We start from the raw sequence: 27,236 nt of genomic DNA, 5'->3' as shown, positions 1-27,236 counted from the left end.
TGTCAAACAAAGGAAATTAAAGTAAAGGAGAGAATAAAACTCTAGAATATACATATATATAAACATCTTTTTTGCAAATGCCGTAATATGATTCTGTGCCCCACTCTGTCTTTTAAAACATACTATATTAAAGATTTCATGAATATTTATTAGATAAATGATCACTCCCCACCCCCAACAGTCTTTCCTCATTCTCTTTTAAAGTCTTTATTAACCAATTTTGCAGAAGTGTTAAACAGATGTAATGTGATATATTAAACAATGAAGTATATAAATAACTTAAGCTTATTACAAAGCAGCACAATCTCAAATGCAATTGCACACAGCAGTTTAAAAAGCAAATAGGTTATGGAAAGAATTGGACTCCTAAGCCGGCACAAGGTACACTTTTTACATTTAGAAAAAGAAGACAATTCCTCATGTGAATTCTGATAAGTAAGCAAATATGAATACAGTACTTGTCGGTAGTAATTTCTGATCATATTTTCTGAATTCATAATGCCTTTTGCCTTCCATTTTTTGGGTTCCTCTGTCATCATGCAGCTCATCACCTGGTATTTACTGAAAAGCTCAGGTAGAAATCAACATTAAAGTGCTACATATTCAGCTAGGATCACAGTATAATCAACCAGGAACATTTTTCTGTGCTGCTGTGGAGCTGCTATACATTGACATGTTCTGTCTAAACATTTCCAGGCTGTTTGATCAATTTCTGACAGATGTCTAAAATGAAATGTTACCCCACTGTGTTGTAGGATAATATTCTAGCCTTTCTTCACAGGTGTGCTGAACAACAGTAACACACAAGAGTAGTAGATTCGCTTTTGAGCCAACTGGGAAGTAATCTCTGAGGTACAAGAGTTAGCTTGGCTCGCTATTATAAACAGCCCTTAATGATAACTAAAGATACCTTTCACTGGCTGCTTTAGCTGACACCCATGGGCAAAGCATTGTCAGATGCATGGCATGAGAGAGCTCCGTTCAGATATTTGTGCAATGAAAAGGAACTTCCTCATGACTTTTGGATTGAAGGCTTGTCAGTAGATTATAGCAGAGAAGACTGACTTGTGGCCCTCCAAATATTCTTGGACTCCTATCAGTTCCAGCCAGCATGGCCAGGGAATGATGGGAGTTGTAGTTCAACAATATATGGAGGGCAGCAGGCTGGTCTAGATGTTGAGACTTAAAAGACAATCTGTGTGAGAGAGACTCAGAGAGAGAGAGAGAGAGAGAGAGAGAGAGAGAGAGAATATCCAATTTCGTATCTGTTCTAGATGACATCTTCTGATAATCCATTAGGGTTCCATAATCCAAGGCATTTTCTGATGAACAATGAAATCAGCTGCTGAGGTCGTTGCTGGTAATCCAGAAGAACTTCGTGAGGTGCTGTGATTTGGTCTCCTTCAAGCCGATTAAGCAGAGTCACACAGACGACTGCAGCTAGAAGCCAGGTGAACAGGAGAAGGGAAAACAAGAGGTTCAGGCTTGTTTTTTTATATCAGATACATAGACCAAACGCAATCTTCCCAGAGATGGTGACTGGAATCTAATTTTATTTGTTTGCAGCCCGTTTGTTTACAACCAACTTGTCTTTGCTACTAGCCTCCCCTACATCTCCCAGAAGGAAAAGGAAAAGCTTTAACTTGAGAAAGGGGGAGCGGGTAACAGTTGGCAACAAAGGTCTCTTTTACAAACAAGTGGCTCCATGTGGCCATGGGCATCACCGGGGGGGGGGGGCAGAGAGGGGCAGCTGCCCCTCAATAAAAATACATAGCTGACTGAGGTTCTGCCCCTCTTTAACAAAAGCCCCCCCCCAATCCTTTCTGTGCCCATGCACTGCAAATGCTGTGCAGAGCATCATTTCTCAGCTGGGAACCATTGACCATATTTCCTTGCAGAAACCAATGAGATCCTCTCATGTGTGAAAGGGGCTTTCCGGTACCCATTAACTCCTTCCCAAGCATAAGGCATTTTTTTACTTCTGGGAAAATGAGTGGAGGACCAACAGGAAGAAAAGTTTAACCATTTGGGCTTTTCAAACATTGTCAAATGATTTTTTTAAAAAAAATCTTCAAGGCAAACTTAGTTATTGATGGAGCATTCATCTATCGCTCTGAGATTGGACCTTCCAGTTCTTAAGCACACTGAAATAAATCAGTGAGGGTAGGTAAAAGTTGCTCCCATAAGGTGCTGTTTTTCTTGGTGAGGGGAGGTACTGTGGAAAATCAGTGGAGGGGGAGGGGATGCATCTTTTTAAAAAAGACAGATTTGCATATGCTAATTTACATCATCAATGGAAATTTAGAGCTAATTAAAAAAAATTTAATACTGTTCTGCAGTCCAAGTTTGCTAACTGGTAACAGGTAGCACCAAGGTCCCTGCTCTCCCTTCTTATTGCTGTTCATCTTTAAATTAAATCCTTCAAATAGAAGATGGTCCTCTGCAAAGTTGCACACATTGCCACCCTAGCTATTGACTGTAATGTAAAAACTTCACCCTTATTTGGCATTCCTTACCATGCCACTACTCTTATTAAAGAAACTGGCAGCCTTCATAGCTGCAGTTCAGTTATAATTGGTAGAGGTCATCAGTGTGACCTGTAAACGATTATAAACCTATTTTCCTCGGTTGCCCTTATACAGCCGCATAAGAAAACCCCATAATAAAAATCCAACGAGGGTTGTGATTCCAAGAGAGGTATGGAAGGGAATGCATAGCACAAAGAAATTCTTCCTGAAATGCTCTTGTTAGTAGTTCAAATGTAAGCTCTGACCAGTGGATCTTTATATCTTCAGCTTTTAAAAATAGCTTGAATAAAAACAGTGGATGCAACCCCCAGAATGTCAGGAGGAACTCAGTGACCTTTGCAGCCACTATAAAATGAAACAACACACACACACTCTGACATGAAAGTCTTAGAAAATTTTCACAAGCTGGCTTGAAATGTTTTGGTTTTTCTAACATCATTAATCCACTCCCCCTTGGGTACAATGCATCCCAATCAATCTCATATAATCGATTTATAAAATCTGAAAAGCCAGGACCAGATTTTCCTTTGGGGAAATGATGGTTTCGAATAAATTCTCAGTATTAGTCCTTGGATCTATGGATCAGATTCCAGAAAAGGGTAGAGGATTTATGAGTTCAGTTGCTGTGATGCAGCTGCTTATTTGAACTGAGGTCTCAACAGCTGCCTGAGGGTGCTAAGAGCTTGAGGGAAGCGATTCTAGCCTAATTTTCTCCCTGCCAATAAAATAAGAACAAAATTTTGTGATTTTGTGTACAGATAATTTTTTGAGGGGGGAAGAGAAGGAGCATTCAGTCATACGAACCTCCATTTTCAGTAAGAAATAGTATCATTCAGATGTCGTATGGCAAAGAAATTCACTGTAATACATATTCCAAGTCAAATCTATCAGATTTGTGTTTTCTGAAATAATATGCACACAGAAACACAGCCATCCTGTTATTCCAAGTTCTGTAATGCAGTTCTCTATAAAATGTTTACAAACGTTCCATATATCATTGGGAAGGATGCATGATAAGGAAGATATTAGTGAAGATATTTCTGTGTAGGAAAATTGCTTGCAAAAATGTGTATGTCAGCCAAAACTGCATACACAAAAATGTGTTTATTATCCTGGTGAATTTTCTTGAGGATTTTTTTTTTTTTAAAAATTGCAAATTGGTGCAAAATGTGGAGAACTGAATTTAAGATTAGAAAATGAGAAACGGAGAGAACTCAAAATGACGGACGCTTCCATCCCTCAATCAGACACAAGTACACTGTGTCAGTGAAGGCAGGGCCTTAATTATTCACTTTAGCTAAAGATGGTGGACAGTCACAGTGCGGTGAAAAGCGCTTTGTGCTTCTCAGAGAAGAGGGTTGCAAGGAGGAAGCATCAGCAAAGGAGGGAGACAAATTTAAAGCCAGATCTACCCTCTGTCTTACCTTTAAGGCCACAAAGCCTGCACATAGCAGCAAATACAGTAGACTCCATTTCTATGTTTCTAACTCCAGCATTGTAAGCTCTTTTTAAGTACTCCAGCTTTTTTTCATGGGAGAAGGAACACAACGCTCCATCTAATCGTCCCTGACCTTAGAAGGAAAGAAAAGGAAATGTAAGTATTTTATACTTCCATGTGTTGGCAGAGCTGACTGCAGTCTCAAAGAATGCTTTCTTCAGAAAACCCAGTTTGCCAACGTTCTGCTTAAACGAAAACCTCAGGAATTTTTTATTTTAATAGCGTGCGCGTTGAAATATTAATACCTTATCTGCCATGTATTTTTTAACATTCCAACAAAACAGCGCAAAAGAGGCATATAAAAATGCGGAGTCTGAAAACATTGTATTACTATGGCGAAGATTCAATAAATTAAGGATAATGCGCTCTGTTATCCCGTGCAGAGGAAAGCAGCACAAAACAGTAATGAAACAACAGTAGCACCAGTACACTAGAAGACAATAGCATTGTATCCAGTGCTGGGGAGCCCACAAAACACAATCTCTATTTGTTTTACCACTGTTCTGCTTTAAGGCAGTGAACTGTTTATTGGCTGACATTTCACGGGTGGGGGAGACAGAAATTTGGTGGTTGTATAGCCACCCACCTGATCTGAGATGTATGTGCCACTTAGCTAGTATGTACTGGCTAGCAGGTGGTTTGATCTGGTAATGTTCGCCAGCATGACTTTTAACGTTCCTAACTGGAGCAGCACATATTTTCACACTTATTGAGCCAGGAGGTGGTGCACTGCGTGCCCTTGCATTATATGCCCCAATCTCCTGCTGCTTTTTAACCCTGCAGGGAGGAAAATACAGCACCAAGCTATGGTGTAGGGAAGGTGGGAACATCTGTATTGAAATGCAAAGTTTTAAGCTCAAATAGTATAAAATGTTTACATATGCATGGAAAGAAATATTATTAAATGCTCTGGGAAGTAGTTTCTTTAATTAGTGCCACCAAATCTTTGTTGTTGTTTAGTCGTTTAGTCGTGTCCGACTCTTTGTGACCCCATGGACCAGAGCACGCCAGGCACTCCTGTCTTCCACTGCCTTCCACAGTTTGGTCAAACTCATGCTGGTAGCTGCGAGAACACTGTCCAACCATCTCGTCCTCTGTCGTCCCCTTCTCCTTGTGCCCTCCATCTTTCCCAACATCAGGAGGAGGGAGTCTTCTCTTCTCATGAGGTGACCAAAGTATTGGAGCCTCAGCTTCACGATCTGTCCTTCCAGTGAGCACTCAGGGCTGATTTCCTTAAGAATGGAAAGGTTTGATCTTCTTGCAGTCCATGGGACTCTCAAGAGTCTCCTCCAGCACCATAATTCTTCGGCGATCAGCCTTCGTTATGGTCCAGCTCTCACTTCCACTCACTTCCATACATCACTATCTCACTTCCATATATCACTACACCAAATATTAGTTCCTCATAAAAATAAAGGATAGTGCAAGGGATCTCATTCTGCTTCATTCTTATATGTGATGAATTTGGAATCTGTGGCCCTCCAGATGTTTTTGGACCTCTGCACCTGTCAGACCCAGCCAGCATGGCCAGTAGGGTCAAGTGTAATGGAAGTATCGTAATAGCACGACAATTGCCTCATTTGTACTCTACACATTTTATAGTCTGCGTTCTGTGTAGCTATCCATAAGATTGCATTGCCAATTATTGTTTTAAGTAGAAGCTGGAATCTAAGGGCCTGGCTACACATTGCAATAGTGGCTTTCTTAGCAGCCATGTTGTGGGAGATTCTGCCCCCCCCCCTTGCTAATTTCTGTGTGGGGCAGATGATTTTTTACGTAAGCCTTCCTTCCAGTGCCACCAACAATAATGTCCCCTCCCCCTACACCTGCCATTTAATGTTTATAACAGACTCTGTGATTGGCGATCCCACCAACAGCACACTATCTAGTTAGGCTTCTTGTTAATGAGAAGCATAATAAGCTGTGCTTATTTTAATTGTAAGTAATACTTTTGAATATGCCAAGCACATACCTTCATCTTGTACTAAACCTGGGCAAACCATTTCATTGTGTTTTCATTTCTGCATTAATCCTCTGAAATGGCTTTGATAAAATGTGGCCTTGAGCAAAACCACAGATGGCTGTGCTTGCAAACAGATCCAACAGTTTATAAATAGGCCTCAGATTATTAATTCTCCATTTATTCTGTTTCATCCACTTTGCAAACAGCATTTAATTGCCTCCAAAGAAAAGGTTCTAAGGTAGCACAGAGGCGCTAATGGTTATTTACATAAATGCCACACTTCTTGACATTTTTCTTCTGTAAAGTAATTTTGGAAGCTATAATCCTGTCACAGGAAGTAACTAGAGTGTAATCCAGCTGCTAACATGATGTTATGATTATTGACAAGGGGCTATTTTACTTTAACTGTTTAATACGATATGGTCGTTTCTTACAGAATGACAATGAATTTGTACAAGTTGTTGAGGATGAGGGATGGATGGGCAATTGTTATCAAGGGAACCTTAGATTTTTCTAAGGAAGAAATGGAAAGTTGGATTCACTGTCATGGTGTGTGTGTGGTGAGAGAGAGATTTAAAAAAATAAAGATTAAGAAAAAGAAAATACGTTATGAGAAAACCACAATGTAAAACAGCAGAAAAAACAGCAGCAGCTGCCAAAAACTTTACCATATAAAAGCCCCCCCCCCGGTGTCTACAGGGGGGTGGGGAGTGTCATTGTCAGGTGAGGCCACAGCTGAAAAGACCTCTGCCCTATGGATATCGGCATCACCCCTGATGGTGGGGAGACACATGCTGAAAGGCCTCAGCTGATTTTCTTTAAGGGGGTTGGCTTGCTGTTTTCCCCAAACTAACTATGAACGATGAGCCAAGAACAGACCTTGGTTATTGCTTGTTGGGTTGCTTGGGGCAAAGCAAACAAGGCCAGGTTTGGATGACTCAACAAGCCAGACTCTGGCTTATTTTGTCCATGGTGGGCAAGTGGACCATGGTTTAATGTGAAATGAGAACCAGGCTATTGTTTGGAAAGTATGTTACATTACTGAAAACTTATAAACTTGATTCTAATATGCTTGGCACTTTAGACCCACTGTGGTGTAGCGGTCAGAGTGTCGGTCTAGGAATTGGGAGACCAGAATTCAATTTTCCACTCATCCATGAAGCCCACTGGGTGACCTTGGGCCAGTCCCTGCCTCTCAGCCTAACCTATCTCACAGGGTTGTTAATGAAGATTAAGTGAGGATGGAGAGAGCCATGTACGCCACCTTAAACTCCTTTTAACAACTATGTAATACTTTCCCTTTAGATCTCTTTTCACTTGCAGATGAGACTCCACATTATGTAGTAACCAAAAAATATACAGTCTGTGGGCACTTGTTCAAACAGCTACCTCCAGATATGGTGAAAAATTCAGTATTCATTTATTTATCTGATAAATGTTCGTGGTTGAATTTGATTTCACCACATTATGACACATCTAAAATAATAAGTAACCATAGAAGAATTAAAGATAACTGTTGCCTCATTTCCCTTCAAAACAATTCTTTCAAGAAATATTCTGTAAAAACAGGAGAGGCAGAATGCTCCTCTCAAATGTTTTCAAAGGTAAAAATTACTGCAGTTTATTCTAGTGGGTTAGGAAAGTAGGTAAAGAAAGTTAGTTCTGCATAAACATGCATAGAATTGCTCTATAAGTCCAAGTGTGTTCAGTGAAGCTTATTCTCAGGTAAGTGTACATAGGATTACAGTGGTACCTCAGGTTAAGTACTTAATTCGTTCCGGAGGTCTGTTCTTAACCTGAAACTGTTCTTAACCTGAAGCACCACTTTAGCTAATGGGGCCTCCTGCTGCTGCCGCGCCGCCGGAGCCTGATTTCTGTTCTTATCCTGAAGCAAAGTTCTTAACCTGAAGCACTATTTCTGGGTTAGCGGAGTCTGTAACCTGAAGTGTATGTAACCTGAAGTGAATGTAACCCGAGGTACCACTGTACAGTCAGTGGAAGCAATCCCATGCACACTTACACAGGAGTAAGCCTAACTGTTGAATTCAATGGAAATTGCTTCTGTCCTAAATGTTTTTAAGACTGCACTGTTGTTCATTTCTGTTTGTTCTACAACATTTAAGGCTCTTATCTTATCCTAGAAGTAAGTCCCATTGGGTGCAATGGTACTTACTTCTGAGTACACATGTATGGGGTTGCTCTTTAAGTTATCTAAAAGACACAAGGATAAAAGTAACCATAAGCCCATAAAAGTAACCATAAGCCCGTAGACAGCACCAGACAAAACCTGGCAAAGCCGTGTCATGACCTTTATAATGTTTTCATATCCTAACCTCCCACTTTTAAGTTTGGGATTAAAAGAATGAATCATTAAGTGTATAAAGCAGTTCCCACTCACCCTCATAAAAATCATCAGTGCACATTGTATGGCCAATGAGGGATGGGAAATCCTTAATCTGTGTGCTACATTCAAGTAGTTCCTCAGCAAGGTCTCGATCAAGTTCCGTGCTTCGCGTTACCACATTGTCCAATATCACCTGCTCAAACTGCGGCTTAAAAAAAGAATCAACAGCCGTGTCTGTTATTACAACAGAGCCAGGCTCAATCCCTGAAAACAGAAATGGGGATAAAGTTAAAAGACTGCATTAAATAAGCCCACAATTATACATTATAGGAAGCTTGATCTCGGTGATCATGGACATAACAAAACATTTGGCTAGTCAGCTAAGTTTCTGCAAGAAATAGACTGGCATGAGGTTACATGCCATGTGGGAGGGAAGTGATTGAATTTTCATAGAGGTGGAATTGGATACATCCACACCTTACACTTAAAACGCACTTATACTACTTGTTAAGGGACGCGGGTGGCGCTGTGGGTGATCAGCCTAGGACTTGCTGATCAGAAGGTCGGCGGTTCGAATCCCCGTGACGGGATGAGCCCCCTTTGCTCGGTCCCTGCTCCTGCCAACCTAGCAGTTCGAAAGCACCTCGAAGTGCAAGTAGATAAATAGGTACCACTCCAGCGGGAAGGTAAACGGTGTTTCCGTGCGCTGCTCTGGTTTGCCAGAAGCGGCTTAGTCATGCTGGCCACATGACCCGGAAGCTGTACGCCGGCTCCCCCGGCCAATAAAGCGAGATGAGCACCGCAACCCCAGAGTCGGCCACAACTGGACCTAATGGTCAGGGGTCCCTTTACCTTTTATACTACTTGTTTCCCCTTGCTTCTACTCAAAGAATTCTGAGAACTGTAGTTTGTTGCTGCCTCACATCCTTAACAAACTACAGTTCCAAGGATTCTTTGTGTGTGCTTTAAATGTATGGCATACACACAGCCATTTACACAAAATGTTACTCATGTGTACCACCCCAGTTATCAAGTGTATATAGGGCATTCTGGGCCATGACAGTGATTGCCATCTATCAGGTCTTTAAAAGTGACATATAATTCTGGATCTCATTCAGATAACTTTCAGTGGGTGAAAGGGCCGTCAGTTACTTTGTACCTAGACAGAATTGTCCAGTCAGCTATGCTCATTGTACAAACTCATTTCAAGAGGGAGTTTATCATTTGGTGTTTGCAATGGGACTTTCTTTTCTCATTAAGATTCTTACAGTATTTGCCTCTTAATTCTATGGAAAATCCTTATTTTAAAAAAGCAGGAGTCTAAATTTTTAGAACATTTTTTTGGTCATTGGAGGAAAGCATTTTCACAATATGGATAACATGGTGTGTGTGTGTGTGTTTTTATCAGTCACTCATATGTGTTGGTATTTGGGTCAGTTAGGGGGAAATCAAATCCAAATGACTTTAAAAAGAACATCAAGTCCTGTGTTTTCAAGCTGATGCTACATTAGAAAAATACATATTTGTGATCTTTCATATATCTTAGCAGGTTGATATTTGTTGACTTGATTTTTTTTTTTAAGTACAAAAATCTCATAAAGACATGACCTTTTCTTGAGATGTCTTTCATTTCCATCTCCTGCGCCTGGTAGCAGCAAAACTCTTTGCTCACCTAATCCCCCTGAAGTACCGATGCGTATAATGGTAACATCACGGCATTTTGCATGGTGTAGCAATTTGATTAGCTCATGAAGCATGATAGAAATGGATGGAACACCCATCCCATGCTGTTAAGAAAAAAAAGAGAAGCAATATAACTTTATACATTCTAAGCCAAACTGATTTTAATAAAATCAAAATGATAACCTTAAGCATAAAAGTACTGGTGCACAATAGAAGCCTATGCCAGTGGATATGTGGGGAGTGGTCCAGCCAAGGGAAAGGGCATTTAACTTTGCTATCCCCCATTGAAAGCAATGGCTAGTATCCAGTTGGCCATTCTAATAATAATAATAATATATTATTTATACCCCGCCCATCTGGCTGAGTTTTCCCAGCCACTCTGGGTGGCTTCCAATCGAGTGTTAAAAACAATACAGCATTAAATATTAAAAACTTCCCTAAACAGGGCTGCCTTCAGATGTCTTTTAAAGAGAAGATAGCTGCTTATTTCCTTCACATCTGAAGGGAGGGCGTTCCACAGGGTGGGCGCCATTACCGAGAAGGCCCTCTGTCTGGTTCCCTGTAACCTCACTTCTCGCAATGAGGGAACCGCCAGAAGGCCCTCGGCGCTGGACCTCACTGTCCTGAGTGTCCTCAGTGTTCTAGCGCTGGTGATCTTGTGGGAGTCATCTGCTAACAAGCAAAGGGAAGCAATTTTTGCCAGTTCCCTTTCTTCTGTAGTTCCCAGCACCCCCAAGTCACTTCGGGGGTTGGTGGTGAGATTTTGGGGGAGCACTGGGCTCTGTAGGGAAGAGGAGGAATGGACACAAACTGCTTTCCCCGCCCCCACTTCCACAGTAGATTCTTCCTGCTGCATCAAAATTGGATATAACCCAATATGACTTGTGAGTGCAAAACACTGCAATAACTAAATATAGCTTTCCAATACATTCCATTAACTAGACACTGAAACAGGAATAATACCCACACAGGGTTATCTTATTTCTAAAAGAAATGGTGGGGGGGGGGGGAGGGCTGGAGGCAAATCTAACCAAAGTAAAGCACATTGAAGTCTCATTTTCAGAGCTAAACACAATTCTCACATTACTGAAACATTACTGAAATGTGTTTATGTTTGTTTGGATGGGCCTTAAATGTTTCATGTTTGCTTACAAGCGGATTCTGCACTGCACTCGAATGTCACTTTGCATTGGCTCTGAAATGTGCTGATTCCGACAGTTTTTGGTTTTATAAACTAAATCACATAGTGCTTTTTCAAACCATCAAACAGCAACACTGCACAACTTAGAGTTTGTATCGTATGGATGTATCCCATCAGTCTTAATTCAAATTAACATGGTGCAAATCTGAAGTTCGCTTTCAAATCCATCAAAAGCTCTGGCTCTTTTTGTCCCATCATCATCATAGGAAGATAGGAAGCTGCCTTGTACTGATTCAGTCTGCTGGTCTGTCTAGCTTAGCATTATCTACACTGACAGGAAATGGCTCCCCACAATTTTGAAACCGACACTTTTTCAGCCTGATGCTGGGATGCCAGTGATTGAACTTGGGACCCTCTGCATGCAAAACAGTTGCCTTACCACTGAGTTGCTCTGCTGCAAATTCATCGTTTTGTAAGGGTTCTGCATAATTGTATCTTTCAGTGGGACAGATCTCCTCATGTAAACATAGTAACCTTGCTTAGATTACTACCAATAATTAAGAGAGTGTGTGTGTGCATAGATTAAAATGTTCAGCACATTTCCCATGGATTATTTAATAGTTTTTGCAACATAGGTCAGTATTATTTCCCCAGTATTGCAGATGAGGAGCTGAGGTGGAAAGCAAAGTGGATTGTGGAAAGTCACAACATGAGCCCAAGGCAAGATTTAAACCAGGATCTGCCTGCCTGCCTGCCTGCCAGCTCGCAGTCTTAATGGTGCAATCCTGCACTCACAAAAAACCAGGGTGCCAAAGAAGCTTTCTGGGAGCCTTGCTTTTCCATTCCCTTGCCCACCTGCACACACTTTTGTGCTGCTTCTCCTCTCAGGACACTGATTTGTTGGGCCACTCAGTTGCAACTGAAGCTCTCCTGAGTCCAGCAGCTTTTCCTTCCCCTCAGCTCTGGTTCAAAGGCTGTTCCTTAGGAAAAAGCTGAAGTGTGCCATGTGCAGAGTAGATGATGGAGAATGTTGCAGTGCAAGAGTGGGGAATATGGACCCCACCAACCCTAGCCAGCATGGCAAGAGGTCAGGAATGATGCGTGTTGTAGTTCATCATTAGCATCTGCAGGCAGGGGGAGGCTCCCCACCTCTGTTACAATAGGTGCCACTAGAAGCTACTGCACATCTAAATAAGTGCAGGAGGCAAGCATGTACACATTGCCTGCGTAATCATTACTGTTTTCTCCTCTCCAGTGCACTCCCACCACTGTTAGCCTAATGTATCCTGCAGTTTCTTGAGAAACACGTCTCAAACCAGGTTGCATCTGATTTGAAAATGCAAGCTGCGGTAAAGCTGAGGTGTGCACAGTTCAGACAACCATTGCACATGCACAGATGGCAGCACATGCACAGGCAGCTTCACTGGGGGTTACCGGCTCAGAGAAACAAATCCGGTAATGTACAGTGTACATTTGCACTTGCGGTGTGTACAGCAAGTGCAAATGCAACCTGAAACACAGCATGGGGGTGGGGGGTGGGCAACCTTCCTGCATTTTCAGCCACTCATGTGTACATAGCCTAAGTCAGTAAACTATATTTCCCAGAGCTATAAAATCGGGTTGACTTGTACAGAACTTAAGTGACATTCTCAAGCTGGTTTCACTGCGAGCTTCTGACATCCCAAGTCACTTGTGGATTGCAACCCGGGGCACGTACATGCTTGGCACAGTGTTTTCCTCCAAATACCACCACCTGCGTTCCGCAGGAAGTGACCCTAAGACTTCACCTTAAAGACTGCTGGCCTTAACAAAAATGTGTGCTTCCTCTGTTAATAAGGTAGCGCAAGGGCCTTTCAAAGTCAATATGCGGTGGCATCCCAAGACATACAACATGATTCAGACAGAAGGGTAGGATAAATCATAGTCATTGAAACTGATCCAGCTTCTGTTCAATGCCACAACAAAAACACCCCCTTTGACTTGCATGGGAAGTGAATTTTGTGCTCCCAGCCTATTAATCTTAAGTCTCACTTGTCTAGCAAAGATGTAGGTAGGGAATTTCCTAGGCAGGCCTGTACATCTGTTACATTCCATGTATCCAAAGAACAGGGAAATAATTTATAGAAACAGCAAGAACAAGCCACAGCAATTTTTCACTCAGCATATTAAAGTTTAAAACATGTAGCGTTTTCGAATGCCTGAAAGATCGGATTGGAAATAACTGCTCGAGAAGTGTCTGAAGGGAATGAAAGAGATATTGCTGCTAAATTAGTTATAAAATGGAACGTACCCACTCAGAAATGAGAAATTTGCTAGAATTTCAAGAAACGGGTAATTTGGGTGACAGTTTAACAATACTAGGCCTTGGATTCTGACCTATTTTACGGGGACATGATGATTGAAATTTTAAGCGCATTTACTAGAGAGTACACCTCACTGAACACATTGGTGAATAAGGGCAGATATGATAGTGGGTTGTGTGGGGAAAGTGGTTAGAGAGAATCCCCCCCCCCCAAATAACATTAGCACCCAGGGCGATACAGTGAACTGAGGTGGAAAGTACAGGTCAGACAACAGGAGGTACAGTATTTCTTCACACAGTACATAGTAAAGTTATAGGATTTGCTTTTACAGGATGTGCTGAATGCCACCACCTCAGACAGCTTTTAAAGGGATTAGACAACTACTTCTGCATATTTTTATTTGGAAGGACAAATGGTTACCTTACATTTTGGGAGGCTTCATAGGGACTAGTGTTTACATGCCTACACTGCAAATGTAGTATGATGGCAGTGACAAATGCCTTTATTTACCAACCCAGCATATAGTAAATAAGCATGCTAGTCATACTGAGAGTAGACCCATTGAAGTTAAGAGACTTGACTAACACAAGTTCGTTGATTTCAGTGGGTCTACTCTGAGTAAGACTTAGTTGAATATAAACCTTAGGGTTGTATTCACAGTGGTTCCCCTCCACCCTGGGCATCTCCTAAATCTGTTCTGGCTTTCTCCCCAATCCTCCTGTGAAGATTTGGTTTGGTTTTGTTGTCTTTGAGCTCCTACTAAACTAGTGGAGAATTTCCTTGCAGAAGATTTGGTGAAATGGGTGCCCCAGTTCTATTCATGAATGCTGGGTGAAACGGCATTTCGTATTTAATACTACGCTAACATTGCTGAAGAAAACAAAAGGCCCATACCCTTTCCAAGTCTCATTCTTATAGCTCATCGAGTTCCATTCAACACCAAATTTACCAAAATTTCTTAGAAGAGGTCCCCCTCTCTCCAAAAGTTCACCTCTCCCCTTCCTAAATTACCCATGCCACACACACACACACACACACACACACAGACAGACACACACACACACACACAGAGAGAGAGAGAGAGAGAGAGAGAGAGAGAGAGTGTTTGGTTGCCCACAACTAGCATGGAAAATTTTGAGAGGCCATTTTTGCTCATTCCTGGTTTTCTGCCTGCATCTCAGGGCTTATCTATTTACTGGCTTTGAAGAAGCATGCATGAATCTCTAGTGCAGGGGTAGCCAACATGGTACCATGCAAATGTTGTTGTACTATTTCCTATCCACCTCAGCCGGCATGGCAAATAGTCAGGAATGATGGGATCCAATAACATCTGAAGGGCTCCTTGCTGGCTTCCCCTGCTCTAGAGCACATCCAACCCCGCCATCACATATGCGCCTGCGACTTCACCCCATTCCTCCTTCATACTGCGAACAGTGACCATTCAAGGACCAGCGTGGGCCGTGCAATCCACATACTAGGAGCTGATCTGCAAGCCTGCGAAGCAGAGACTCTGCATTTTCAAGGTAACCACTTTGTTCAGCTTCCCATATTTCTGGTTTAACACTCAAGGGATGTAAAGAGATTACAGGATGTGGCCTCAGGCGTTCTTGGCAGAGCCAGTAGAAATAGTGGAAAGCATAAAGACGGAAAGAGCCTCTTGCTCATCAAAAAGCTGCCTGCCAGTCAAGGCTAAGTCACTGGCTGGGCAAGTGTAATAAGGGTGATTCCTGAAAAGCTGTAGCAGTTGTATTTTGGCTTCTTGCGAAGTCCCTTGATTATAAAGCCTTTCATTGCAGTGCCTCTCGCAACTGCTAGATCCACATTAAATATTAAATAAGAGATGTGAACAATGTGCTAAAGTCATCAGTTACTGCTGTGCCGTTAATGGAAGTGTTTTGGGTGCCCTGTAACGTACTTACACTGATGGAGAGCACCGGCCCGACTTTGTACATGCAGTATCGGTCCGTCCCGGCACAAATATCTTTTATGTCTTTGCCATCTCCTTCGAGTCCAAGTTCTTTATGCATGAACTGAGCAAAAGCTTTCATTCTGTTGGGGCTCCCACCCACGCAGACAAACTGGAAATAAATCATCAGATTATCAGCCATAGCAACAACAGAGACTTGGCATGCGCTGGCGATAAGATACGGTTTTATAGCCAAAGTGGGGTACGCCTGGAAAAGAAGGGTAAATACGTAGACTGCCTGGCCCATTTATGCAAGACTGCATGCAAGGAGCACTATGGAAGTGGGTTTTATCTCGGTTATCACAGGAAATCTTGCGGATTTAAAATATGCCGGCATATTTTATTTTAGGAGAACAAGTTGTTCAGTTTCCTCTGTCCTTATTTATTTGTCATGAAATGAGGTGGATGATGTTATGAGATGCATGGTTCTTTGGTGCCAGTGTTTTGGTTAAAGCTGAAACTACTGTATTTTTCACTCTATGGGACACACTGGACCATAGGAGGGGGAGAACAGGGGGGGGGGATTCTCCCCCTCTCTGCTCAGCGCCCCTTCAGCAAAGCGGCAGGAGAAACGGAGCCCCTTCCATTTCTCCTCCCCCTTCGCTGAAGGGGCGCTGCGCAGAGAGGGGAAACTGTGCAGTGCCTCTCCAGCGAAGCGAAGCCTGGAGAGCAAGAGTGATCGGTGTGCACCGACCCCTCTCGCTCTTCAGGCGGCTATCCGCAAGCCTTCAGAGCGCAGCGGGAACTCCTGCTGCGCTCCAAAGGCTTGCGGATAGCTGCCTGAAGCCCCCGGAGCACAGCAGTAGTTCCCTGCGCTCCAGGGGCTTCAGGCGGCTTCAGCGAAAGCAACGCGAAGCCTCCGGAGCGCGGGGAGAGCTCTCCCTCTGTGCTTCGGAGGCTTCGCATTGCTATCGCTGAAACCAAGGAGCCTGCATTCGCTCCATAGGACGCATACACATTTCCCCTTCATTTTTGGAGGGGGGAAAGTGCGTCCTATAGAGCGAAAAATACGGTAACTAAGGCATGCTGTGGCCAAAGTGAAATACAACACTGAGCAGTATCAGCTCCCCCTCTTCCTCCTTTTTGTCTAGGAACAGCCAGTAGATCATAATGTGTGACCCGACATTATCACCCTTCCAATTTCCCTGCCTCTGCAAGTGGTAGCCAATGAAATGTGAGCATGGGAATGACGGCATTGTGTCATGTTTCTGGTTCTATCAGATGGTTACCAGAGAGAGAGAGGAGAGGCAGATGTAAGATTTTAAAAAAAAAACTTTCATATATCTGGGTCTGCCATAAATGTCTAGTGTCCATGAAATTTTGCCTGTATTTTAAAGGGATAAAGGGGGGGGGGGACACACAAGAATTATCACCAAAACCCATGTCTTGGTATTTCCTATCTGGTGTTTAATATATACATTTTGTAATTGAGGCTCGTCCCAGCCAAATACCTCATACGAAGCGACCGTAACTTTCAGCTAAAAGTAAATCCGGCTGACTGTCGTTTTAATGTGGGCACTGAATATAAACTGTTAGTGCTTGTTTCTTCTGAAAACAAAGTAGAACCAGATGCTGAAATAGCGTGTGGTCTAATTGCTTATTCAACAGCATCAACTAAAACGACAAGAATTGCACAGAATTATAGAGATAACACCAGGAACTACAAATGTGAGCAAAAATACGGAACCACATTTAAAATAAAATAGAAATAAAATCCGCTTCTGAATCTGAAAAAGGCAATGAATGTAACAGCCATCTTTTCCACAGGGCTCAGAAATTAAATGCCTGATTCGCAAATAACTTAATTCATAAATGCACACTAATCATACACAGTATTAAGAATCCCAAGTGCTTAGTGCAACTCACTGTAGGTACCCCAGAGAATCATGTCCAATAAAGAAAAGGCTCGCCTCCTTAGTTACAAGGTTCCCGAGTTACTTCATCTTTGCATTTTGCTCTAAATGTTAGAAAGAGTTTTGCAGCTTGATGCCAGTATTTTGGTTAAAGCTGAAACTAACTAAGGCATGCTGTGGCCAAAGTGAAATACAACATTTCAGCATGTTTTAACTCTCCCTGTGAAATCAGCGGGATTTAAAGTGCTTAACATTGGCTTCACAGTTCCAAAGATAAATGGAATGAATTATTTGTATTTTTTGCCCACTCCAGACTACTGGGGCAGTCAGTTCTGAGGGGCAAATTTCCAATTAAAATTTGGCTAATGAGCAGCCTTGCAGTGTTCACCTTTAATTTTCATAGCAGCCAATATGCAAAGAGAACCATAGCTTAGACGAAGAGCACTTGCTGCCCATGAGGAAGGTTCCGCATTCAATCCCCAGCATCTCTATTAAAAAATAAAATTAAGTAGCATGTGTTATAAAAGATCCAGAGGCCCAGGAGAGCTGTTGCCAGTCAGGGTAGAGAATACTGGGCTAGATGGACAGATAACGGACTTGGCAGAAGGCAGCCTTCTTTGTTCTAACACTTCCCTTTATTTGTGAATTCATCACTTCTGAATTTAAACCCCAAGTTTTGCTTGCAGGACCTCTGCATGTGAGCAAATGCACTAATAATAATAATAATAATAATAATAATAATAATAATAATAATTTATTTATTTATTTATTTATACCCCGCCCATATGGCTGTGCTTCCCCAGCCACTCTGGGCAGCTTCCAAAAAAATATTAAAATACTGTAATACATCAAACATTAAAAGCTTCTCTAAACAGGGCTGCCTTCAGATGTCTTCTAAAAGTCTGGTAGTTGATAAAGTCTGGTTCTTGATGAAGGTTGCTCTTTTTCCAGCACAGCTCTTAAGAGCTTTTGCAGCTGAGATGCTACAGCAACACCCTTTCCCTTCCTCGTAATAAATTGCACGAACTTTGAAATGATAAAATGACGAGCCAAATTCCTCAATGAATTGTTTCTGAACTGGAGTCTGTGCAACTACCCCAGGGAAGAATTTAGCTCATCATACCAGAAACAGGTTTAGTTTCCCCAGTCTACTTATTTTACTGAGGAGGAAAGGGTAATTGCCCATAACCGTAGCTGCAGCGGACTTTCTGAGTTGCTTTGCAGAATGGCACTGACTCTGTTCCTGTGGGACCTTTAAGTCATCTCTGTAGCTAGAACTAGGAAGCCACTATGATAAAAGGAAACTGCAAAAGACGTGGAAGAGAAGTAGCAGCAGGGATGAAAGATGTTTAGAAATGCTGCAGCTGTGTTATTATTATTTTTTACCTTCGTGTCGCCAAACATGGCTGGCAGATTGTGCGTTTTGGTCCCTAAGTCTAAGTGATAAAGGATATCTTCATCCATTAAATCCAAGTGAGGGTTCATAACATAAACAAGTCCATTCCTAGGGAGGAAAAAAGAAAGAGAGAGAGAGGAAAAAAACACTCCAATGAAAGAAGCACAAAAGAGGAAACTGTGAAATAAGATACAACCACCCTAAATTTCATGCAAGTTGTTAGATTGCCTCGTTATATATTAATAATGCTGAGGCCCGAAGAGAAAGAAAGAGGACTTGGGTCTAAGCCAGGCTCTTTCCAGATGATTGATTTTTTTTGTACAGAAAATGTGCATTTGTTCTCCGTTTGGTATGCTGACTGCAGACCTCTTCCCTGAAGGTTCTAATTCTCAGTGTTTTCCAACACTATACTTCGTACTTCAGAAAATATGATTTCACCCTACACGTACACTCCCAGATAAATTGTGTTGCTACTCTGATTGCCCTCTGGAATGAAGTTGTGTGGCTGCCATAGACCCCTTTGTGACTAAGGGTGGGTGGATCTGTTATTTTTTATTTCTCTTGGTTTCTCATTTTTCCAAGTTTAATTTCAGTTCTGGGTTTCCCTTTGGAGCAGATTTGGGGAGGCATAGCGGCGGTCGGGGGCGGGGGGCGGGGGAGAATTATAGGGAGAGGAAAATAAGGGGAACTATTCTGTTGGATACTATCCAATAGTTTCAACTGTTTTTTGAAAATAGAGCCCCTAGTATAAAGAAGTTCCCATTATATGAAAGTATCTGGCCATAAATATGGAGGATTTATGGAGGCTGCTAAAAACACTCGCTCCTATCTTCCGCTTCCCTTGTAGCACCTAGTACTGTATAACACATGACATGATGTTGCACTACTGAGAGTTCATTCACTAAAAGCTGCAACCAGTGAGAAAGAGCAAGTTCTATTGTGTAAGCAGAAGCCCTTGTGCTAACAGGACAACTTTGTTGCATGTGACTCCATGGCTGGACTTCATTGGCAGAGAGGGAGATCTGGGGTGTCTGGGTCACCCGCCCAGTCTTCTTAACGTTATGCCTTTGATTTCCTTAATTCCATAAAATGGAAGTTCTCTGTGGCAGTGCCTTTCCTGCAGTATTTCAAAATTATCTCGTAAGAACCTAAGAAGAGCCCTGCTGGATCAGACCATGGCTCTATATCTGTTAAGTTGTGGGTGAACATATCAGACGACAGAGTGATTCTTCCAAAGCAGCTCTTTATTTGTAAGCTGGAACAGAACTGAACTGAAGAGATCAGTCAGCCTGCTTATACAGTGGTACCTCGCAAGACGAATGCCTCGCAAGACAAAAAACTCGCTAGACGAAACGGTTTTTTGTTTTTTGAGCTGCTTCGCAAGACGATTTTCCCTATGGGCTTGCTTCGCAAGACGGAAACGTCTTGCAAGTTTGTTTCCTTTTTCTTAACACCGTTAATACAGTTGCGACTTGACTTCGAGGAGCAACTCATAGCACGCAGTGTGGTAGCCTTTTTTGAGGTTTTTAAAGACTTTGGTGATTTTTGAAGCTTTTCCAAAACTTTCCCGACACCGTGCTTCGCAAGACGAAAAAATCGCAAGACGAAAAAACTCGCGGAACGAATTAATTTCGTCTTGCGAGGCACCACTGTATAGAGCTCCAGAACAACGTAACTGTAGCAACTTTCTAAAACTATCCAATCACTGAATGTCACTTTCGATCCTTCATTTGCATAACTATCTACAGTATCCCCCTGCTGGCCCAGGGTGAGAACTTCAGTACATAACAATATCCTATTTCTCACATCTAGCCAATCATAAGCCCACAAGCTGAGCATGGAATTCCTCCTCTGCTGTTGTCAGCCAGCAACTTGGATCCAATGGCATACTTTCTCTGCATATTATGGTTCTGTTGAGCTATATATAATATTTAGTGGCAGCTGCAAATGAATAGCTTGGGGTGGTTTTTTTTTTTTTTTTTAATGGCAGTCATGGATTAGCTTTCACAATGGAGGAGAGCTCTTCAAGTGAGCAGCACATCACTGGATTAATCTGTTCACTGAAATGAGGCTTTCACTTGACCTTTAAATATACGGACGCCCTTGTCAGATTAATTGCTCCTAATAACATCAGGACTTGCCTCAAATGGCTGGATGGAAAGTTATTTGCACCTTTGGGATCTTAATCATATTGCAGAGGGTGTTGGCATGAAAGGCCCTTGGGGTGCCCCCTTTTGGACCTCCTGCTGTTTCCCTGGCAATCCTAAAGATATTATTGTCTTAAGGAAATATTTGGGTTTCTTATGTGATCAAGCCAGTTCCGATTCCCACTTTCAAAACATTTGCATACTGTGGCATTTGAGCTATTCAGTACATGTGCAGCTTTGAATCTAATCCTGAGTATGCTTACTTGGGAGTAGGACAGCCTATTTAAGCCTGCCAGGCTTCCCCATTTGGTCCACCAGGCTGTTTTGGGCAAACCATGTCTACCTGCTGACAACCACCTTACATCGTAAGGTAGTTAAAGGGACCGCTTGTCTCCAATCTAAAGACCACAGCATTAAGATAAGAGAGAAGCCCACAGTGCTAACATAAGAGGTAAGCTCTCTGCCTGTTCTTTCTGAAGAGACAGAGGTTTGTCTCTGATCTCAGAACTGTGGTGCTTAGCACTGAGCTGGGGAGGTAAAATCCCTCTGCCTTTTTAGAAAGCCTCTCTAAAGATCAGGCAGAGGCATATTTCCAACCACCCACACCTCAGTGCTGGAGTGGAGAAAAGTGGAAATGCTGGTTATGTGTGTGAGCCTGCCTGGCTGCTTCCTTGCCTGGTGTGTGTGTGTATATGTGTGGGACAGGGAGAGAGGGATATGTGTCTGGAACAAGGGGTGGGGTGCATTTTATTTTTTTGAGGGTGGGTGTTTTGCCTCAACCATTTTTGCCCTACCCGCCATTGTAATGTGGCCTCTTGAAAGGCTGGGGAATTTTCAATCCAGCCCCTGGGAAATACCGTATTTTTTGCTCTATAAGACTCACTTTTTCCCTCCTAAAAAGTAAGGGGAAATGTGTGTGCGTCTTATGGAGCGAATGCAGGCTGCACAGCTATCCCAGAAGCCAGAACAGCAAGAGGGATTGCTGCTTTCACTGCGCAGCAATCCCTCTTGCTGTTCTGGCTTCTGAGATTCAGAATATTTTTTTTCTTGTTTTCTTCCTCCAAAAACTAGGTGCGTCTTGTGGTCTGGTGCGTCTTATAGAGCGAAAAATACGGTAAGCTGTCTGGGAAAGCAGAACTGGAATGGAAGGTGCAGGTGTTTTGGAAAAGGAGAAATGGGGTGACTATTTGGCTGAGAATGTGGAAGGAGAAAGGTGTCATTGTTTGGTGTTTGAGAGAGGGTGCACATGTGAGTATAGGCTAGGAAATGGGAAGAAGGGAGAAACAGAAAGGAGAGAGAGGTGATGGATCCAGAGAGAATAAAAACAGAAGGGATGGAGTTTTACTGTCACAATAATGAGAATGGCAAGAAAAGGAGGGGAGAACCTTGGTGACAGGTCAAATAAGATTTATTTGTTTATTCATTTATTTATCCATATGTGTATACCACTCTCAGTGTGCATGGTGCCATGCAGAGTGCAAGCGGCAGGTCCTTGCTTTGAGGAGCTTACACAAAAAGGAAAATATTCCGTTGGAACTGACAGAAGCAAGCTGATCGCATAAAACAAACCAAGTGGCATCAGACAACAGGAAACAAACAGGCCGAAAACATACCAGTGAATGGCAAAGTAGGAGGTAAAAGATTGTTAGCTGGGATTCCATTGTTTCCATAGTCCGTTTGTTCAAGAGGCATTTGTACTGTTGACCCTAAATCCACCCACAAACACCAGCCTTTCCCTCCCAGCTCTTCTGGCCCTTGTGATTCATTCTGGTTTGGCTGCCATGCCAGCACCTGTCTCTATTTTGCTGCCAGAACTTTCTGCTGCCTCTCTTGGGTCCTTCTGCAGCTGCCTTCCCCCCCACAAGCTTCTTGTTTCCAAATAATTCAGCAGGCGGACTTTGCATGTCTACTGTTGCACCACTTGTTTCCAAAAATGGCAAGTGGGGTCCAAAGCAAGCAAGTGCAAAATCTGAGGGAAGGAGGCCATGACAGAGGTTTATAGAACTAGATAGGGTGTGGGGGAAATAGAAATAAGCTTTCCCGCCCCCTTCATCTTTCATAATACTAGAGTCCTGGGGGTTCTACAAGGAAGCTGAATGATGGGTGATTCAGGAGAAGCACAATCAAGCACTTCCCTTTTAATGTAGTTTTAATGTAAAAAGGTAAAGGTAAAGGTACCCCTGCCCGTACGGGCCAGTCTTGACAGACTCTGGGGTTGTGCGCCCATCTCACTTAAGAGGCCAGGGGCCACTGCTGTCCGGAGACACTTCCGGGTCACGTGGCTAGCGTGACAAGCTGCATCTGGCGAGCCAGCGCAGCACACGGAACGCCGTTTACCTTCCCGCCAGTAAGCGGTCCCTATTTATCTACTTGCACCCGGGGGTGCTTTCGAACTGCTAGGTTGGCAGGCGCTGGGACCGAGCAACGGGAGCGCACCCCGCCGCGGGGATTCGAACCGCCGACCTTTCGATCGGCAAGCCCTAGGCGCTGAGGCTTTTACCCACAGCACCACCCACGTAGTTTTAATGTAGAGTGTAGTTAAGCTCTGGAACTTGCTACCGCAAGGTGAGGTGATATCCACCAACTTAGATAGCTTTAAAAGGGGGGAGTCAGACAAATTTACATAGGCTATCAGTGGTTATAAATCATGATAACTATATGCCAACTTCATTGACAGAGTCCCTATATCTCTGAATACCAGCCTGGAGGAGTGGAGTCACAATTCTAGCTTTCTAGCAGCAGTGTTGCTGCCACTTGCCAGCAAGGGGCAGAGATGAGGTAGCAGGGAAGTTGGAGCTGTGCAGAGGGGCACGGACACACTTTCCCAGAAAGCAGCAGCTGGTATGGAGCTAGTGTTGTGGCTCCAGCCCATTGGTTGAGTCACTTCTTGCTACCGCCCTCCCCGTGACTTGTTTGTGGGTTTCCCAGCGGTTGGTCACAGTGGGAGATGGGATGCTGAGCTCGAGAGGTCAGATCCTGGAGAGTTTCTCTTACATTCTAATCCAGGCATAGGCAAACTCTGGCCCTCCAGATGTTTGGGACTACAATTCCCATCATCCCTAGCTAACAGGACCAGTGGTCAGGGATGATGAGAATTGTAGTCCCAAACATCTGGAGGGCCGGAGTTTGCCTACGCCTGTTCTAATCTGATGAAATTTTGTAATGCTTGTAGTACGTACTGGAGCTCATTGAACACTGCTTATTTCACATGTTTTGACTCTCCTCACCCAGCTCCATTTTTGCAAATTTATTTCCACAGGGTTCTTTTAAGCATTTTAAGGTTGTGTTTATCTTTCATTTGCTGTTGTAGTGCCAAGAATCAATCTTCAAATAGTAAACCTGACATTGCAGAGTATAATGATGGGATGGACTTAAGTACAATCCTATATATTTCTACTCAGACGTAAGTCTCATTAAAATCAGTGAAACCTACTCCTGGGTAAGTGTGTATATGAGACTGCAATCTCAGTTAGCTCACAGCTTTAGGATAATCAAAAGTATAAATTACTCCAAAGTGGATAGCACAAGCCAAGGTGCATAAATGTGTTGGACTGAGACCCAAATACTTAAGGTTATCTCCACTGCATTACTCTAAATTCTAAAAGATGCATATATTATATTAGGGTTGCCAATTAGTTTAAGATTTGTAGTTTAATTAATCAGCTTCCTTTCAACCAAGCAACTGATTTGTCACTATCCAGCAAAGTTAACCACTTCCACATCCTATTGATTTCAGAGAGTTAAAACATGTGTTTAAACCTCTTCCGTTTAAATTTATGTTCTTTACTTTGGCCAGATCATGAACAAATTTAATATTACAACATTTTTATACTGGAAGTAGATTTGAGGTTGTATTTGAAGAATTGGTGGGTAAAGAATATTATTCTCCTTGGCAAAAGAGCACAAGGAGGGTTGTTTTTTGTTGTTGTCCACATGCTTTATTGAAGACATTTATAGATTACTTAATCAATGGCATTTCTAAGCAGTGTGCATTAAAATAAACCATACCACAAATGAAACAATAAAAATTAATTATAAAACCAAACACTATCTTAAAATGCCTGATGGAACAAAAAAGTGTCCATGGCAAGAAAGTGTCCATGGCAGAGCAAAATGTGGATTTGCACTGGTCTGACTGGTCCAGTATTGTCCCAGATCTTTCCCTCTTTAAATGTGGGAGTTTTCAATCCTTGGCCTGGATTGAGAAACCTTGCATTTAAGGGGGAAAGGTCCAGGACAACATTGGGATGGCATACCCTCCAACATTTCTCCAATGAAAATAGGGACATCCCATTTCATAATGATAATTTTACTATTTATACCCCATACATCTTACTGGGTTGCCTCAGCTATTCTGAGCAGCTTCTAACATATATATAATAATAAAAAAACATGAAACATTAAAAACAACAACTTCCCTATACAGGATTCCTTCAGACGGCTGGGGGGTCGAATAGCTCCATACCCTCCAACATGAAAAAAGGGACACTCTAAGGGAAAATGGGACATTCCGGGATCAGATCAGAAACCGGGACGGCTTTTCAAAATCAGGGATGCCCCTGGAAAATAGGGACCCTTGGAGGGTCTGGGGTGGGGCGGCTGTCAAGATCCAGTGTGGACAAGCCCCTTAGTCGTGTGCCTAAAGCTCAACAAGGACAGTACCTGTCTAGTCTCAGGCTTGGGCCCATGACACCAAATGTACAGATATGTTACATGCACACTGAAGCAACAACACATGAACCTTAAACAATTTGTTCCTTTCTCAGTGCCCCCCTAGTTTCTAGAAGAGGATTTTATAGAGGAGATGGGATATGCATAAGATTCTTGAGGGTTACCTTGAGATTCCCTCATGGAATAAATTCGGGGTAAAAATAAATGCCAAAAAAGTAAGTACCAAATAAAAACTAATTTGGGTGGCTCAGTTTGAAGAGCTATTTGAGGAAATGCAACTTCAAAAACCCAAAAGCAAATGTGGATTAGGTAGGTACATTTCTGGATCACATCCATTGTTTGAAACAAGGAATGTTCGTTGGCTGAGTAATATTTTCAGCACGGCAGGCTTTGCACAGGGTAGGATCCATTTAAAGTTTAATTTAAACCCCATAGTTTCAATCTTTCAATTTGTGATAGCAAATCAATCAATAGATCATTCTACCCATTCATGAATTGCTAATTATTGCTTCAGGCCTTCCTCCTAAAATCATTGCTTCCTGCTAAACTTAGCAAAGGCAAGCACATTCATATGTTTTGTTTATTAGACTGAACCTAGTTTGGACTGCCTCTTTTATAATTATTGTAATATTTTTTTGCCCCGTCACTTTGATTAAAGCCTGTGTTTCAATCTACATTTAAATTAAAATGATATTCAAAAGACGCAAGAGCTTTTGATTGCATCCTTTCTCCAATCATAATTGCAAATGGAAAGGGCTGACTACATAGGAATGCAAGTCCATGTTTAGTTATCAAAACAAAATCTAATGCATCAGAACAATTTGTAAAAAAAATAATGAGTGGTATTCAACTAAATGGTTACACTAGTGCACCAACCTTTAGCTGTACAATGTAACTTTCCCATCCTTTTCTACCATTCCCTCCATAGATCCACTAAATGTGTTCCATTGTCCCCCTTCCCATTCTCTGTAGCAGATTTAGGGGGCACATGGGGAGGGGGGGAATTACATTGCACAGCTAAAAGTCATTACACAATATAACTGTTCACTTAAAGACTGCCCTATGGGTCTGAATAATCTGTATGGAGTAGCTCATAAGAGCTGTGGAAGGACTGGATCTACACAATACAGCAAAACACAACACTTTGCCCGTTTACAGTCATAATACACTGGTATCTCACACAGACAGACAAACCTGGGGAGATTATTTAGGAACTGGGTGTGTAAATTACTTACCCATTGTAACTGTTCATTTCAGTCTTGCTGGCTCCAGCTAAAAGAAATGTCATAGTTTCCAATTTTCCCAGGACAACTCCGAAGCAGACACAAAGGAAAGGCTATCCTGTGAAAACACAAGATAGCACACAAAGTATTTGCAGCAGCTATCTAAGATATATGAATGATATATTGTTATCTGTTACTTCCAAATGATTTACAGGAATGGTCCCAGTCACTGTTTGTTCTCCGATGCACCAGGTGTAGAATAGTGTGTCTCTTCCAGCTGCAAGTTATGCCTGGATCGCCCATAGCCTCAGATTGGCTGTTTTTGAAGGTGTGGCATTTTCCCTGGACTTTCCCTGGACTTGCATTACCAGGCTTAGCAAGACAAACAGGCCATGGCTGGTTAACCTTCTGCTACTGATGTCCAATTCTCCTTGGCCAGAGCCCCACATCTACAGTTTGGCAGCCATCCCTGCAGGAGGCACCCTGAAGGGTTCGGCCTGTTTTTTCTTAAAACGTGAGC

At 42.5% G+C, this 27,236-nt stretch overlaps 1 protein-coding gene across 4 annotated transcripts; it reads right to left on the bottom strand.

Moving 5' to 3' along the window:
* Positions 1-191: 191 nt before the first annotated feature.
* Positions 192-27,236, bottom strand: UPP2 (uridine phosphorylase 2). 4 transcript variants are annotated; one of them, XM_028746276.2, is made up of 8 exons: positions 26,929-27,236; positions 26,729-26,834; positions 18,666-18,783; positions 15,380-15,538; positions 10,006-10,120; positions 8,388-8,597; positions 3,953-4,099; positions 192-1,440 (listed from the first exon to the last, which is right to left on the bottom strand). In XM_028746276.2, the coding sequence occupies exons 2-8, from the start codon at positions 26,779-26,781 to the stop codon at positions 1,271-1,273; spliced, it is 972 nt and encodes a 323-aa protein (XP_028602109.2). In that variant the 5' UTR covers positions 26,782-26,834; positions 26,929-27,236; the 3' UTR covers positions 192-1,270. The 4 variants fall into 4 exon arrangements, with proteins under 4 accessions (XP_028602109.2, XP_077792492.1, XP_077792507.1 ...); XM_077936366.1 differs by having other exon boundaries at positions 26,729-27,236; XM_077936381.1 differs by lacking the exon at positions 18,666-18,783 and having other exon boundaries at positions 26,929-27,234.

This window comes from Podarcis muralis, chromosome 1 (genome assembly GCF_964188315.1).
Source record: "Podarcis muralis chromosome 1, rPodMur119.hap1.1, whole genome shotgun sequence".
Classification (NCBI taxonomy): Eukaryota; Metazoa; Chordata; class Lepidosauria; order Squamata; family Lacertidae; genus Podarcis; species Podarcis muralis.
This window is presented reverse-complemented; position numbering and strand designations above follow the sequence as displayed.